The sequence below is a fragment of the Camponotus floridanus genome, unplaced genomic scaffold (assembly GCF_003227725.1).
Source record: "Camponotus floridanus strain SB8 unplaced genomic scaffold, Cflo_v7.5 scaffold262, whole genome shotgun sequence".
Taxonomy (NCBI): Eukaryota; Metazoa; Arthropoda; class Insecta; order Hymenoptera; family Formicidae; genus Camponotus; species Camponotus floridanus.
The window spans coordinates 109,715-126,936 of record NW_020229395.1 but is presented as its reverse complement, the minus strand read 5'-3'; the positions used below and the strand labels follow the sequence as shown (position 1 = coordinate 126,936).

The following is a 17,222-nucleotide window of genomic DNA, read 5'->3' as shown; positions in this document are numbered from 1 at the left end:
TACTTTTACCCTATACGGGCACCCTCCGCACATACGGCTCTACGTGGACGCGCGGAAATGCAGAAACGGAGAATCGCGTTCGCTACGTGTAGTGCGTTCTCTCGCCTCTGGGGTCGTGCCTCTCGTTTCGGAGCGTTGCCTCGGCTCTCCTCGTTTTCTCTCTCCCTCTCTCTGGCCGCGTCTCCTCTTTACCTCGACGAGCCCTCCTCTCTCCTCTGTCATTTCTCCTCGACTGGACGCGACTAGGTACTTTTCGTTTCCTCCCTAGAAGAGCGCCCCGGGTCGACCATGCTGCGACGTGTGGCGCCCTCTGCGTTGCTTCCGACGCGCTCCGCCAGATGTCGATACGTACTCCGCGCCGCTTCGCTCCTTCTCCCTCCTCCTCCTCTCCACCGGTATCGATTTTCGATACACTCTATGGCGGTAATTTTGGTATAATCGTGCGGAGAATGGGAAACGAGCGCCGAATCATGAATCCAGCGGGGCGAACGACTGTTAACGTCTTCGTGGCTTAACTACGAATGCTCGGTGAGCTTAACGCCTTTTTCATGCCCGCTTTCGTTAATTGGAATCATAACGCGCGAATTTTTACGGTAGACAAATGTTTCTGCACTTGGCGCTTTATGATTCAAGTTTTCAAGCGAATAAAGTAAGAGATAATTAAAGAAGATTATCTACGATAAACATGACATTATGCAAAATTTGTAAAGATAAGAAAAACTAAAGATTTGCAGAAGAAAAATATTTTATTATCGATGGAACGTACACTTTATCGATCTGTATCGAGTTGCTATTGACATGAGTATAACCCTCATTTAGATCATTCATATGTTTACATTAGTCTGTATTGCATGGCTTTCACTCAAATTTAATTTATGATGACTTTAGGTGCCGAGGATACAGATTCGTAGTCATTGTCCTTAAAATGATGAGGGAGAACACATTGGATGTACAGCGCAAATCGAGCTGACGATGACGTCACTGACGCGATGACTGGCCACGTCTCTTTCCTGCATCGGTTAAGCCGCACCTGGAAAGGCGCGTCTCCTTTGGACCAGTTTGCCTCAACAATTACGCCCGCTTTTGCGAGAGCGCATCTCCGACCATTTCGCGCAGCCAGTTTTGGAAAACGGTATGTTTTCAGATATTTCATATAAATAAACCTGTGTCACGACGGCTTCTATATCGGTCTACCTGTCTACCTACAGTAGGAGTACATCGTGTCCGAAAAAGCATGCAAATGATCGGTTGCTCTCAGCGAATTTCAAACATCTTGTATGCATGATTATAATCTTTTCAAAATCTTAATAAATATTAAATCATGCTTTTTAATACGCAAATAAATTTTGAATAAATTAAAAATATACATTGAGAGAAAAAAGTTGTTAACTTGATTAAACCGTTTAACTAAATTATTATTCTTTTAATTGAAATATTTAACTATTTAAATTAAATAATACATATTAAATCTAACGTGATATCTATTTAACTTAAATATTTAAATATTTCAATTAAAAAATCATAATTTAGTCGAATGGTTTGGTTAAGTTAACAACTTTTTTTCTCAGTGTAGATTTTAAAATAAGTATATTTCAAAATGAAGCTGTAGCTTAGATTTTTCTTTTATTAAGAAGGAATTTATATTTGACGCAATGAAATCAATCTATCGATATTCGACATTCGTAATCATGAAACGAATATAAATTAGACTACATAATTGAAGGATATATCATTGTTACGCAATCGTTAATGCGCTCGCAGCAATTAGTATTGACATTGACATCGTTTTTCCGATATATCAAACTCGTTATGCGTCGAGATGATTAAACGTGCACATTCCAAAGTATCCATAAGTTCGATCTACTTACACAATTCGCCGCGGCTACGTAGAATCAAATTGCCGTCAAGGAAAGCGAGAAAATTACGAGCGTAAATGGAGAGAACGGCACGTAATAGATATATTTCTCATATAGTTGTCGAGCTTTCTGATTCCTGATTTACGATAGCAATTTACATTTCGCACATTAAATTACATATATATATGTAAGTCGTGCAATGTAAAATTTAGATTGCGAAGTTGATTGTAAATCAGAAAGCCCGACAACTATATAAAGACGATACCCAATCACTATCATGATTAATTAGCGGCGTGAAAAACATCGATAAAATGATCTTTTTACTTTCACAAATCAATCCAGATCTGTCCGCAATCACATAACGAATCAATAGCATACCGATCTGCCCTGTATCATTGACAAATGTATATATAAATAATATAAAATATAAATTATATTGATATAAATATCGTATAAATGTTACTCAAAATTTGTTTATAAAATTATATTCTTTATCAAATTTATACGTCAAGCAGTAATTAATTTTATCCTTCTTTGCATTTCTTTTAGCGCTTTATAAGGCAAATTGCAATCGATTTAATCACATCTGCAACTAATTAAAAAGTAATCGCTTATACGTGTAACATGATTTTCGACAAGAGAAATAAAGTGGATAATAAACATCTAGCAACAGGGTGATCATACAAAGACATAATGATAGCGATGATTTTCGTTGTGAGGCGATTCTATTTGTCGAAGGAAACAGAGCAGATCGGCTTACTATTGATTTGTTATGTGATCGCATGTGGATAGATCTCGATTAACTTGTGAAGATAAAAAGATCATTTACTGCTTTTGACACCGCTAATTAATCATAATAGTAATTGGGCGTCGTCTTTTTAGGTCAGCCTTGTACGATATTGCGCATAAGTAAGAATTATAGAGACACGCGTCAATGGAACTCGAAGGCGATATATTTTGATTATGAGCGCGGATGAATCACACGATGCCAAATCCGTGCGCGATATAAGGCATTCGGCTGGAACGCGCGCATTTGCATATTAACGGCCTCGAACGAACGCTAAGAATGGGCTTCTGAAAATGTATATTCGCAGGTAAACAGTCGCGTAGTCGAAACGTACTTACTTATCGCGATGGCTCCATTTGGAGAACCACCTTGCTAAGTAGATGCGTACATTTAGAGACTTGATAAAAACAAGAAATCGCATGGTTAAAAATCTAAGTAAATGTGTACATTTAGAGACTTGATAAAGATAAGAAATCGCATGCTTAAAAACCTTTTTGGATTACTCGTTTGCTAATTTGTTTCTTTCAAGCAAATTAAGTCATTTTTTTCAAATATCAGGTATACATTATTATTGTTACTCGACGATGCAATTTTATTATTTTTTCTCAGTCAAGTTTCTACATCTTTTTAAAACTGTACGATATAATTGATTTTTTTTTGTTGAATATATTTTAGTAAAATCTGATATTTCTTACATTACATGTTTCTCACATATTTATTTCTCTCACGAGATGTACTCAGAAATTGATCTGTTCAGATTAATTATAACCATAAATGATCTCGATTTTATTCGTATAAAGTTTTAGATCAGATGTTTCACGAATGCATGTTATATTTTAATTTCAAAGAAAATACATGACGTTTTTATTTCAATAATATTCTAAAATCGATCAAAATATGTATGAGTGAGAGGATAAAGCTATATCTCAAAAAGTCTCAAGGCAATTGTGGGTTTTAATGGGTTAATGGGACGTTAATCTCCGTCTCTCACGGTGAGTCTCTGATTGGATAACCATACCATTGTGCTAAAGATACACACAGTATTTGTCCATTCGGGTGTGTACTCAGTATCGCGTACGTGCCTATTTACAGTGGCTTCGCCCTGATAATTTTCTCGCCTCCTACTGTTCGAGATGTCCCGCTCCGACAGTCTTGGCATGAGATAGAGCAAAAATATTTTTTCTGTAAAAAAATTTTAATGTGTAGACATTTCTCTCCTTTCAATTTAATTTTAATCATGTAATAACCTATAAAATGTTGAAAGTGTGCGCTAAAAATATCTGTTATTTCCTATAGAGTATTTATTGAAGCACTTTCAAGCTACTCAAGTACGAAATTAAAGATAATGCTAGTAATTCGCACCATTGAAATTCTTTTGTGTGTAATAGTATAGATGCGATAGTTAAGCGAATAATTAAAAATCTGGATCTATTCGAAATCTATTATAAGACTCGTTAGACGACAGAAACAAATATCTCATGTTCTTATCTGTTCTTTTAATTGATATGACTAGATTTCTCAAAAGATTTTGCTCGACACTGACGATTAATGGAAAGATTCAAATATATAGATTCAAATATATATTAGAATTTCATAATAAATCGAGTTAATATTGCGTGATCATTTAATGTTTGTCACTTCATATACTTCTTTTTAAGAAACCTCGATGAAGAAGACTTTTACAATCGATGTAAGGTATCTTTATTTTTTTAGAAGTTGCCTAAAATTCCGAAAATGTGTTAGATGAATCTTTTAGATAGGTGTACGGATTATATATTCTGGGGCACCACACTGACTAGACTCGATCCTGAGATGCTCGGTGGATCCGTCAGAAAGTACTCGACGCCGGACAGTATCGCGAGCGCTGGCGCGAAAGCATGCGGCGCGAGTCTCGTCGAGTACTTTCGTTTCGCGCGTCGTGAATTCATTCGTATCACTCGTCATTCATCGCCAAATTATCCCAGCGGCAAGGTCTAGTAATTTCTTCATTTAGATTCAATTGAACGACTCGAACCGCTCACCATACATTAATTTTTTTGATTAAATTTGGCGAAAGTAGTGCCGATCCTTTGAGATCGGCAATTTTAAATCCGCCCATAAGAAAATAAGCGTGATTGTGCGAATCACACCGAGGGGTCTAGGTAAGTGTATAAACACTTCGTCGCGCTCTTTCTCCTCTTCTTTCCACCATTAAATTTCAATGTTTTATCTTTGCTCTGATCCTTCTTTTACGCCGATACGTGCATGCATTTTGCATTTCCGAGAAAGGATCGACGAACGGCTTTTCCTAGGATATTACGCGAGTGGTATTGTCAGACTCTTACATAACGAGCTATGCAGCCAGAAGCGATGAGAATCTTCCCAGTGCGCGAGTGTGTTAAAAGTGATGTGTTTTCATTCGATAAATTCGTTCAATTTCGATCATAACAATAATGAGGATCATTGATAAAGATCGACGGATCGGCAAAATCGTTGTCGCGTAGAGCTCAAACTATATTTGGCGTGAAAGCCAAGGTACCGTTCCCGTATATGATTGATCTTCAATGTCGCACGGTCCTAAAATGGATTCGAGTGCGATCGAACGAGCCCGCTTCACATTTTCAACCAAAATGGCGACGTCCTTGACGAGGTCACGTGTTGCATTCGCGCTGCATGCTAAATTGTTGGTCCATTTGCTCGCGATGCTTTTCCCCGCGCATTGAAATCACCGCGGCCGGCAATTCAAATATTTCATGCACTGCGTATATTTTATCTAATTTGTTTATTTAGTCCCCCCATTTCGCTACTATTAATTGACTAATTTAATGTCCTGTTTATTTATAATAAATTTATATTGCAATCAGCGTGCATTACAGGTATAATTTAAGTTAATTAAAATTGATGAAACTTTGTTGATATAATTTTTTGAGAAAAAAAATATTAAATGATGGATTTATTTAAAATACATTTTTTTATAAAAAGTTTTATATAAATAATACTTAAAAATAAATTTTATTAATGATATATTTGAGGAACATGTAAAAAGGTGTTATTGAAAATTCTTCAAATATTATGAAAATATAAAGAAAAAATTGGCAATAAGTATATATTCGTATATGAATTGATATATATAATTATGTCAATTATTTTAATTTGCTTTCATAGAAGAAATATTGCAGAACTGATTGATAATTCGAACACGATCGTAGATGTATGAATAAAATATAAAATTATTAATTAATTTTTTGCTGATATGTAATTTAACGATGCGCTTCTATCAGAATAATTATTTTTTACATCGAGTTTACTATATTCTCATCATTATTCATTCTATTCTAGACAAAATGCGTAAAATGTCACGGACAACTTTTCAAATCGTTTACTTATACGTGCTGACGCATCCCTGACGTCACACGCATATCCAATAAGGTGAGACTGACATGGTTGTATCGGATTGCCAAAGAAAACGTGTTGTCGATGCAAAGTGCATGTTTGTCCTCTTAGATCTATTTAGGAGATATAAAACGTTCATTGGCGTGATTTTCTTCAAAGCAACTTGAAAGCAAAGGAATCGGAGATTATATTAATAGACACATTTTTGTAAAATTAATCTTATGAGTACAATAATTTTAAATGTACATTATTCCATACGATGAGTGTAAAGAAAATGTTTATACTAATATTTACTAAAATATTTATTTTACTATAAATAATACAGTTTTGATTATAAATTTCTTGGCTATTTTCTAATATAATTAAATTGTATGGCAAGATAATTATCATGCAACTAAAAAATTTATAATTAACAATAGATAAGTGAAACGTCACGGCATACGCATTAAAAGATTATACTATAATTATATCCTGTGTACCACAGACTTTCATGAAATACCTGAAAATGGCATTAAGCACATTTCGTAGTAATATGCAGTTATTTTAAAACCACATTTTACGATCATAGATCCTAAGGGTAGAAAAAATTGAAATATATTTATACGTGTACTTGTCTGTAGAAGTAGGGAGAACGCGTGCGTAATTCTAACCGCAAGGACGCAAGTGTTCAGAGGCGTAGGCAAGGTTCTCTTTAAAGCGGAGATTAAATTGCTCTGCTTGGAAAATTCATTATGATCAAGCGGCGATTAAGATTGCGAACAAGAGTTAAGAGAGCGCTTAATACTTGATATAATTGCCAACACAACAATGCAACGTTATCAAAGTAATACATCGCACGCAGATACCAGTTATCTCTCAATTAGAGAAAATAATTATGTAGCTTTTTATTCTACTATTATAATAGTTAACTCTATACTCTTAACTCTTTTTATTTTTTATTACAGTACATTATAATACATTAACTCTATACTTTTTATTCTTTATTTCCAATATCACTTGTTCTATCACTAGTATTCCCTTCTTCTCAATTTCTCGAATCATTACTCTCAGCTTATGGTGATGAATCGATCGTTTCTCAATCGCTCATCAATTAAGCCTTTCGGTCAAACAAACAACTCAATCTGAGCTACGATCAAGGATTCGCGCGAATGATTAAGGAAAATGTACGCCATTGAAATATAGAACACATAGGCAACCGACCGTATGTGGTGTCTTTAACCATCTCGATATCATATCGCGTGGACCATATCGAAGTGGCAACTGCAGAACCGCGGCCTTCGGCTTCTATATGCGCAGAAAGAGCTTCTCGATGAATTATTGCGGCCCCGTGTTTTATACACGCACTCGTCTTCTCGTATTTTCCACACGCACATCGACGATGTAGCGGAAGAATCGAAAAGAGGGCTGCGCATTCTCGGCGCGATATTAATATCTCGAATTGAATCGCGTATTAAGCGGAATTTGACATCAAAGGCATTGGATAATCATAGTGTTAATTTAATTCGCTTAATGTGTCGAAAAATCTTCGATATCGACATTATTTTCGTTAATATATTGATGTATTTTTTTTATTTGATGAATACGACGATGATTTTTTTTCGCTATAAATTATAATAATATTCGCTATAAATTAAAATAATATTTCCTCTATTAGAGTTTCACTTAAATAACGTACGCTTTTTGTTATTTATGTGCAGAGAAACCGAAATTCATGGTATGTCAATTGAATTTCTCTTCGCAAAGATTGATAGAGTGACCCGACAGAAACACCAAGATTTCACAGTAGACATGATCGAATGATGGAGGTAATTTCAACACGCCGGTACGAAGTCCGTCCACCGACAAACACCCATTCCTCTATTCTTGTGAGTAACTTTTCTCCAGTTCTTTAAAATCCATTTTTTTCAAGTATTTGTTCGTCTCTTCTCCGGAAGTTGTCTTACACATTTGCAATTTCCTAATATATGAAAAATTGACAAAATGATAAGTTATTCAAACATAAGTTGAAGAGAAAAATATAAAAATTTGCCGAGTAAAAAATAAATAGAAGCTAAAACTGCAAAACCGATCAAAAACAATTTCGAATAAAAAATTAACTTTGATGGATAAATTTACTATTTCATAAATTCATTGTTTGCGAAATTTCTTTCGATTAATTTCCTTTTAATAATATTTTTTGAAGTTTTCAATAATTTTTTAATTAATTATTTTTGATTAAGTCGAATAAGTGTGTTAGATCGATTTCCCGCAAATCACTCGTGCATCTATTCAGAATTGATCTTGTGAATAATCTTATATCACGTTAACGTCCCTGTCGGATCGGAATCCGCCGGGTGTCGGTCAGGAGTTTAGTCGCGTGTAACATGGAGTAAGAAAGCGGTTACGGCAAAGTTATTTGCGGTAGACGTACTTCTAGCGATACGTAACTTCCCTGGAATGTCCTTAACCAAAAGGAATCGCTTCTTCGCTGATAGTCGTAGGCGGATTTACATGCGTATTGTTTCCTTTTCCAGGTTGACCCTGAGAACTCCGTGGCATTAGTCAAAGAAGGTAAATTACTTAAAAGAAATGTTAATCTACGAACAAAAATGGTAATCTATGGTCATTCATATCATCACAGCGCGTAAACTGAAAAGGTGATGCTAATTAACATCGGCATAACTCATCATATAACTAGAAAAGCAATAAACAGCAGGAATGTATGATAAATGTGAAATAACAGATAAGAATAGATAAGATATTTCAAACACATAGTCAATCCATATTCAAATCATAGGAGACGAATATATAATTAGAATTTCTCTTTTATCTCTTCGTATTGATGAGTTCAAATATGCGAACGCGTTATCAATGTTAAGTGGAGGTATTAAAAATGTCATAAGATATCTAACCCACCCAAGAGATTCTAATATTTGAGTATATCGCATATATCCTCCTGTCAAAACCCTCATTTCTGTTATTTAAATAAAAGATTAGATAGTGTGAGTCAGGTATTCTAGAAACATAAATCAACAAATGCATCCTCTTTTCCGTTTGCTTTCTTCGGTAAACATCACGATCGCAGAAATAACTGTTTACTTGGTGCATAGCTATTGTTTGGCATAGTCTGCAAAAAATGTTTGCAAAAGCGATAGATGATTAGACATTATAAAAGATATTTCTGCTATTTCGTGTTCTTTCCCTGCCGATTTATCACCTGCGTTTTATACCCGTTTGTTCTGGACTGGGAGATTACTTTTGCGCAACAAGCGAGACTGAAAAGACACCCGCTTCCGATTTTTAGAGGAATGGGAGACTCGCAAGAAAAAGGAGATCACGACCACCCGGCAGATCGAGACCAGGGTGAAACGGCAGGTCGTTCTCGAAGATGGCGAAGTCGTTGTCGATTCTGGTCCTCTCGTTACCACGAACACTACCGAGGATGTCGAGCAACAGGAGCATACGACTCAAGAGGTTTGCACGTGTTTATTATGCGAGTATAAGTAATAAATTTTGAAATAAAAAATATATTTATAAAAGAAAAAGATATAAATTTCGAATATAGCGGAATCAACAAGTATGTAAGTCTATAATTGAATTTAATAACATCAAATCATTCTCTTGGTATCTGAAATTTTTCTATAATTTTATCTTTTTATCTTTCTTCCTTTATATATAAGTCAAAATTTTGAAGAAATGAAAAATATAAAAACTAGTTGCAAAAGCTTTGTCTCACTCTTTTTACGAGATGCATCTATTGTTCGTTGAGTCTACATACGTTCGCGCATCGGAATGGAACTCAGCTTCCTTTGTAACATCACGCGCAAACGTGTACAGAACGTGCTTTTAACGTTCGTGAACCGGTGTTTAGAGACGCACGACCGGGGATCAACCGCAGGAGGTCGACTGGCGGCCGGCGGCAGGTGGTACTGTGACCGGAAGTGGCGGTAACATCGTGCAAAAGGAGCTCAATGAGACGGTGGTGAGAAGTCGCGAGGAGATCGAGGAGAAGCTTGAGACGGAGGATTGTCAACAGTTGGGGGACATCTCGGATGAAGTATGTATATATACATATATATGCACACACGCGACGCACCCACACCTGAATTCCACCTGCACGTGCCGCAGGGAATACGGCTTTAGCGCATTCTCTTTCCCGGCATCTCACGCGCCGCGAAAAGGTCGCGCTGTTTGTTCTCTCTTTAAAGATTCTCCCTGTCCCATCTGATAACTCACACGCGCATCGTTGTGTTGGGTAAAGACGTATCTTATGTTAGCTCGATGGGATTCGGTCAATACGATGTGCTAAATCTTACGAAATAATTTTTAAAAATTTTTTAAAAAGATACATGAAATTTAGACAATATAATATTTATAATATTAATATTGTCAATTTTTGTTATAATACTAGACTTTTAAAGAGATTTATATGTAAAGAGGAGACTTGAGATAAAAATATTGCAATTTCTTTTTATAAAAGAAGATAAAAAAAAATAATTAAATAAATGCGCATATATGTCCATTTATTTCTAAATTAATATATTAATATATTTTCTGATAACTGTTTCACTGTCGCGTTTATTTCTGTAGTGCAAAGTGTAAATTAAGAGTATTAATTTGACATTGCCTAACATAGTAATAACAACATACTAGTATAGTATTACTTTTTGAATGACATAATGGACACATGGTGCACTTATGCGCGTCCATTACGCATATACAAGTTAAAGAAAATAGTATTAGAAATATAGAAGAAAACCTTTCTTTCGATATTGAATCTATGCAACCGCATCCACGGTACAATCGCAAGATTTCACAAACCTCGCGAGGATACCCGGGAGAAGAGGACTGGATTGCGAAAGACGGGCAACAGGTATATGCGCAAAAGACGTTCTCGCGCGCATGAACGATTCAGGACGGAGGAGGTCAGATCGTTCTGGACGAAGAGGACGAAGGAAGGACGGAGTTAAATGGCGAACGGCGAACTGGAAAGCGAGAGAACGAGGGAGAAAGAGACCGATAGAAATCGAGAGGAAGAAGGAGAGAGAGAAAGAGACAGAGGGAAAGGGATCTCGAGAAGTGGAAGTCGATGATCTCTCGATTTTGTTCTCCCTTCACCCAATGGCGATGAAGGAGCCATGAGATGCCGCAGCCGCAGTCTCAGCAGCTGTTCCGTACGTCTCGCGACCGCACGAGTGCGATCAGCCGCGAATTCAGCCGCGATAGTGTCCCGTGTTTGACGATAGCGACGAGAGGGATATCGTTTCCGACAGAATTTGTCTGTTTCTTCGCGCTGTTCTGATCCTTCGCAATCGTAGCCTCGAGATTCCTCGCTTGTCGTCGTCGTCGTCGTCGTCGTCAGACCGGACCAGTTGTCCTCGCGCGAGAGATGCCGCGAAAGATAATCCGGCCGGAAATACACGCGCTGCTTAATCGGACGCGACGTATCCGTTTTTCTTTTCAGCGAGACACAATAATCGTTGACAGTCATATTTTGAAGCTGGAATAGCTTTGCTCCAGAGTGCATAACGCGTCAAGTAGACCGGAACATAGATTCGATCGTAATCGTATCGGAGCACGGTGGACAATTTTTCCGGTGCGTATCATGACGATTCGTCATGCTCGTCATGTTCTCGACGTATTCGCGCACAGATACCGAGTCGTTTTCTCGGCGAAGGTCAGGAGAATCGCGTCGTGTCATCGTAAAGCCGGCACTTTGCATAATTTTTAATTCATTTTGTCAGATGGCTTACACGCATACAAATGAGTGTCATACATCTCGTAACTAATTGACATACATTGTAGAATAGCGAGTTTGAAGAGATTGCTGTTGCGAGCTCTCTCGACTTTTAAAGGAAAACTTCAAATGTATAAAAATTAGAATTACAGTTTTCATATTTTCGAATGTAAATCAACGATTAAAATCATGTTATTAAGATAAAAGATGTTTTAATCTGCGATTGGTAATCGCAGAATTATTTATCGCAAATTGTCAGGAAGATCTTATTACGATACAATGAGCTAGTTTGCGAAAAATAATAATAACCGGTAATTGTAATTGCAATTTTCTCTTATTAAGTTCAAGTAATTTAGATGCTATCATAGTATAAATGTTCGTGCTAATTGAAATTCATCAAAGATACCTCGGCGATAATTTTCAAGCTTATCACGTTTTGATCTGTATTTATCAGCGTACAACAGTTGCGTGCACTTGTTCCATTACAATTATTCTTGAACGTTGCAGCCCTCTTGAAAAAAGCAATATATTTTCGGAAGAAAGATGCAAACAGGCAGAGCCGGACCAGCCGGTTCTTATGATGAGATTTCGAAATATGTATATCGAGAGGAGAGGAAGACTTTCGCGCGGAGGTAATAAACTGGTCTGACGGGGGTTAATGCAGATACATCTGGTTTTCAGGCATACCAGAAGGCAGTGCGTAACAATAGAGGCGACTTGCGAGTCGCTCTTGCTGAATCTTCGAAGCAGTTGGCGCCGCAGTCCGGTCCACGGGTCATTCAGCACACAACCAGGTCGAACAAAGTCATCGACACCGAGAAGACCTTGGAGAAAAAGGAACTGAAGGCTGATGGATTAATCGTTACCGAGAAGAAGCGAACGGTCGAGCACGAAGAGGTGAGTCGCGCAAAAACCTGCTAATACACTTTTGCTTTCAATTTTCTCTTCTTTTCTAAATCTACTTTGCTAATTTAACTTTCTTTAACGAAAGAAAAAGACAATATATTATTATTATTATTGATGTTATATTATTAAACAATAGTAAATATTTGTACAAAATAAATAATGTTGAAATATTAATAGTAAAAATTATACATGAAACAATGCAAATAATATTAATGATCGTTTTCATTTCAGATCAACGACAACGAGGTTCCGGACAACGGTGAAGACGACGACGACGCCGCGGAAACGAGAAAAGAAGGCTCGCAGAGATACGTGAAGAAGAGAGAAGAAGACGTGGTAGACTACATCTCGGCCGGCGAGAGAGTCGGCCGAGAAATGCGCTACGTTGCAGAGACAACCGAAGGAGAACGATTAGGCGACTGGTCACCATCACCGACGGGTATGCGGACGACTCGTTTCCACAAATACTCCGGTAAGTCGCCTTTCTCTATTTATTTTCTACCATCGCGTTCTACATGTTTACGAATCGTTGGCAGTCACGCGATAACTGCGCGATATTGAAGTGTAAGCATTGATGGCTGATAAATCTACGATCTTCCTTTCCATTTTTAAATATATTATCATCACACTCTCCAGAGTATATTCAATAACATTTAATATATTCAATTATCAAAATTTTGTATTTAACAGACACTGTTTGAAGTTTTGATTTGAATTGAAGTCTAAAAAAAGTCTCTCATCAGTTCAATTTTCTAAAAAAAGAAAATTGCGAATTACTACAGGTTTCTCGGACGCCGGGCGAAAAGACGCTTTAACAAAAAAGTCGTTGGATCTGGAAGAAGAGGATGAGGCGAGAAAATTCGAAACGTCCAAATGGCTAGAGAGTCACTTTGGCAGCGATTCGCGTTCTTCTCACGGATCTCTTGATGCCGATGATTCTCCTCTTCCAACCAGCACTAATACGAGCTACATCAATGTCACTATGAAATCTTGCATTCCGAAAGAACGCGAATATGAAAACGTAAACTCCAGTCGTCATCAGAGACGTGGTAGAGATTCGACCTCACCTTCAGGATATTATCATGGAATCAGTGAATGGTCGGAACGATATCAAGGAAGAGGTATAAAAACATAATTTCATTACAAAAAAATATCTTTAGTATTAATACGACACTTACATTAGATACATATTATGTAATATACGTGTCAAATTATTTTTACATAATTAAAAATAATATGATATTAAAATATGAATATTTTTAATATATTCTGTGTAGAGAAACAAAATCACGCACGATCAAGTTCTCCAGTTCAATATGTGGAATCTATTCGTACCAACGGACATGCCCATGGGCATAAGAGAAATCCAATTGACTCATCATATTCGAAAACTTACGAATCGTTTCGACGCGAGTATCAAAATTCTAAGGAGGAACGACGTACACCTTCTCCACCGATTCGTCGGAGATCAAAAGAACAAGTATAAATATTTTTCTCCTTTATTCTACATGAGATAACAATATTTATTATTTAATAAATAATTTATAAGAAAATATAATATTAAATGATGAAAAAGTTTAATATGTTTCGTTCATTTGTGTATTATTTTTATTGTTTATTAATTTTATAAATATAATTATAAATATATTGAACAACTTATCAATTTATGTCGCGTAAGATTTATAAAATGTTTCATTGTAGTATGTAGCATTGAAGTTTATTCATATAATTTTTAGTGGGCAAAATCTGAAGAAAAGATTAATTTGAACGAATCATCGCTGGGTCGTACTTCAAGTCCTGTACACGTAGTACAAAGAACCTGGGAGAGTCGCAATCGCGATGTTCAAGCACAGACTCCAGAAAGAGACGATTATAAGAATATTTCGCCGCGATCGCGATCAATCTCACCAAAGTTGCCGACAATCAATCGCGAAGAAAAGAAGTCTGACACTTCACGAGGGTCGAAAAGTAAGTTTTCTTTTCTTTTCCCTTCAATTCAAAATAATTAAATCTGGTCACGTATTTATAGAAAAAACTACATCATTAGTTAATCCTATATATTGTCAAATTAAAAACAAATTGATAAAAGTCAAACTTGATGAAAATTATTAAAATTAGCATTAATAACTAAATCTAAAAAATTTGCAATAATACTTATGGCTGCTGCATTTAAAAAATGTGTATAGTGTAAATCTCTCTTCTTACAGATTGTGGTTCTAAATATAAGATTGGTGAATCCTTTCGGAAACTGGTGGGGAAATTACGTTCAGCCAGTACAGAAAGGAAGAACAAGCGAGCAAGTAATTCGGCCTCGCAATTGACTCAGACCGATGACAACGGTCCGACTTATTTACAATACAACGTCGTCGACCGGAATATTCCGCTCGTCAGCGAAAGAGATGTGATAGAGGATAAACCACCTGAGAGACCGCCGCGGTCGCCGCGAAATGTTAACGTGCCGAACAAAGTCACCAAAATAACCACCAAGACGGCCAATCAAATCATTCAAGAGCAATGGCAACGTAGTGAATCTACACCGCCGCCTTTACAGAGGTATTACTTGGGCGAGGATCCTTTCGGCGGCAGCATCTACGGTCGCGAAAAAGGGTACGAAGTCGGCAGAGATCGGCAACGACACGGAAGACCGCGGAGCTCTGGTAGAGTTGCCATAGATTCTGAAAACAGGTAATCGAAATATGACTCGATATATGACATAGTTAATTGAGAGCGAGACAAATTTCAGCTGAATTTTTATTATTTAAATTAAATCGCATTGTAAATAACTCATTATAACTGTTCATTATCGAGGCATTTTTACTATTGAAATTGTATTTCTTATAAAATGTTGTATGTTCTTCTTTTTATCTATATCTTTGTTATCTATATTTTTTCAATTGGATTGTCACTAAGAATTTTTATGGACTAAGTTATAGAGAAGGATCGATTAAACAGATAATATTATATTCATATTTTATATGTGAGTTTAAAATAAAATTTATTTTGAATATAAACGTAACAAAATATATAAAAAGATGTTAAAAAATTATGAAGCATGATTGATTTTTACCATCAAAAAGAATAAATTGCGAATTGAAAATAAAAATACGAAGAAGAAGCTCTATAATTTAATCCGAAATATATTCTACACATATAATGCATGAAATGTTTGTTTCGAAAATATTTTATAATTTCCAATATATTGTCGGCAAAAATTTGTCTCTCACTATCAGAGTCCGTCCTATTAAAATAGAAAACTCGTTATCTCGTGTTGCTTGATCGCCAAAGGCAAAGTTAGCTGTATACAAGCTTCAGGAGCCAAATTACGCAAACGTCTAAATCCGCTTGGGTGTCTTTAAGTCTTAAGTCATCTCGATGAATCCAAACTCGCTTCGATTTCGGGTGAAGGCTGCATGCAGGGACGCATGAATCGTGTATGATGAATCATACACTACTAGGCTCATTCGATGAGAAAATGTCATCTTGTATGACTCGGAAAAAAATCACCTTTTGGGAACGACCGCGTTTCAGCGTTGCCTCCAGCTCCCTCGGCAGGTTTAGCAAATCCACCAGCAGACTGGTCGGCGATTACGAAAAAGAGGAGCAGTTCCGGTCCATCCAAACATTACCGCGAAATCTGCACTCCACCGGTGCTGGACAAACGGCTCGTTCGCAGACAACATCGCAAATTAGACGACATCAAGCTGCTCACATTAGCAGACACGGCAAAAAACCAGGTCAGCAACACAGTAGCATGATCAACATATCGATCAAGAACGCAGTGAATACTCCGTCCAAGTTGAACATGATGAGCACGTACAGCACTCTTCAAGCACCGCCGAAACCTGAACGGACATATAAATCTTCGCTATCGCGCAGCAAAAGCTTTAACGTCGAAGTCGACAAGAACGGCGTCGATACCTCGACACACGCACCATATACCTCTAATTTGCACCTGAACCGGTTGGACGAACCACCGCCGCTGAAGAGCCCGGGCATTCTCGCCAGCATTAGTCGTAGTAACAGAGATCTTTTAAGAGAAGGTAAATATTAAGGTGATCCCGTCAATGATCGTATATATCAAGTTTTAAATTATATTTTCTTCTTTCTCCCCTCTCCTCTTTCTTCCTGATAAGCATACGCAAAGATCTTCCACTTTAGCGTGAGTAAAAAATTACAGCTCTAATAAAATAACAAATATATATATATATATATATATATATATATATATATTTTACATGTATTTTATAGATTTTTGTACGTATATTTTCGGTAATCCTTGACTGTATTTATTCTTCTGTAGATCCACTGCCACTGATCCCTCCTATCTTTAACTGCATCATTGATGATCACACATGTTTGTTCTATGTAGATATATAATACTGTTATATCATCAAATTTATCCTCATTAATCAGTTGACCTCTTTTATTTCCACATTTATGTATTTTAATGTGGAATAATATCGTACTTGATATGAGTAAATAATAAAACAGACATATCTTTGAAACTGCCCAACAAATTAGCAGATGGTGCTAGAATTTATATAATAGTCGATAATTTTATTTGAATGGAGGAAAAATAGTATAA

At 36.6% G+C, this 17,222-nt stretch overlaps 1 protein-coding gene across 5 annotated transcripts; it reads left to right on the top strand.

The window, feature by feature from the left end:
* Nucleotides 1-437: 437 nt before the first annotated feature.
* Nucleotides 438-16,839, top strand: LOC105256426. 5 transcript variants are annotated; one of them, XM_011266313.3, is made up of 13 exons: nucleotides 438-528; nucleotides 889-1,132; nucleotides 7,713-7,880; nucleotides 8,529-8,565; nucleotides 9,299-9,468; nucleotides 9,866-10,051; nucleotides 12,413-12,628; nucleotides 12,869-13,109; nucleotides 13,420-13,758; nucleotides 13,915-14,117; nucleotides 14,374-14,605; nucleotides 14,845-15,322; nucleotides 16,166-16,839. In XM_011266313.3, exons 3-13 carry the CDS (start codon nucleotides 7,812-7,814, stop codon nucleotides 16,686-16,688), a joined length of 2,694 nt encoding a protein of 897 aa, XP_011264615.2. In that variant the 5' UTR covers nucleotides 438-528; nucleotides 889-1,132; nucleotides 7,713-7,811; the 3' UTR covers nucleotides 16,689-16,839. The 5 variants fall into 5 exon arrangements, with proteins under 5 accessions (XP_011264615.2, XP_011264612.2, XP_025265199.1 ...); XM_011266310.3 differs by lacking the exons at nucleotides 438-528; nucleotides 889-1,132 and adding exons at nucleotides 4,514-4,784; nucleotides 5,962-6,051; XM_025409414.1 differs by lacking the exons at nucleotides 438-528; nucleotides 889-1,132 and adding exons at nucleotides 4,514-4,784; nucleotides 5,962-6,051 and having other exon boundaries at nucleotides 15,923-16,337.
* Nucleotides 16,840-17,222: the final 383 nt, after the last annotated feature.

What these genes read in the sequence shown, in the direction of transcription:
- LOC105256426 (XM_011266313.3), top strand. Translation starts at nt 7,812, where the DNA reads ATGATGGAGGTAATTTCAACACGCCGGTACGAAGTCCGTCCACCGACA. An exon ending in CGTGGCATTAGTCAAAGAAG is followed by an intron (nt 8,566 to 9,298) that starts GTAAATTACTTA and finishes TCCGATTTTTAG; the next exon opens with AGGAATGGGAGACTCGCAAG. An exon ending in AGGAGCATACGACTCAAGAG is followed by an intron (nt 9,469 to 9,865) that starts GTTTGCACGTGT and finishes ACCGGTGTTTAG; the next exon opens with AGACGCACGACCGGGGATCA.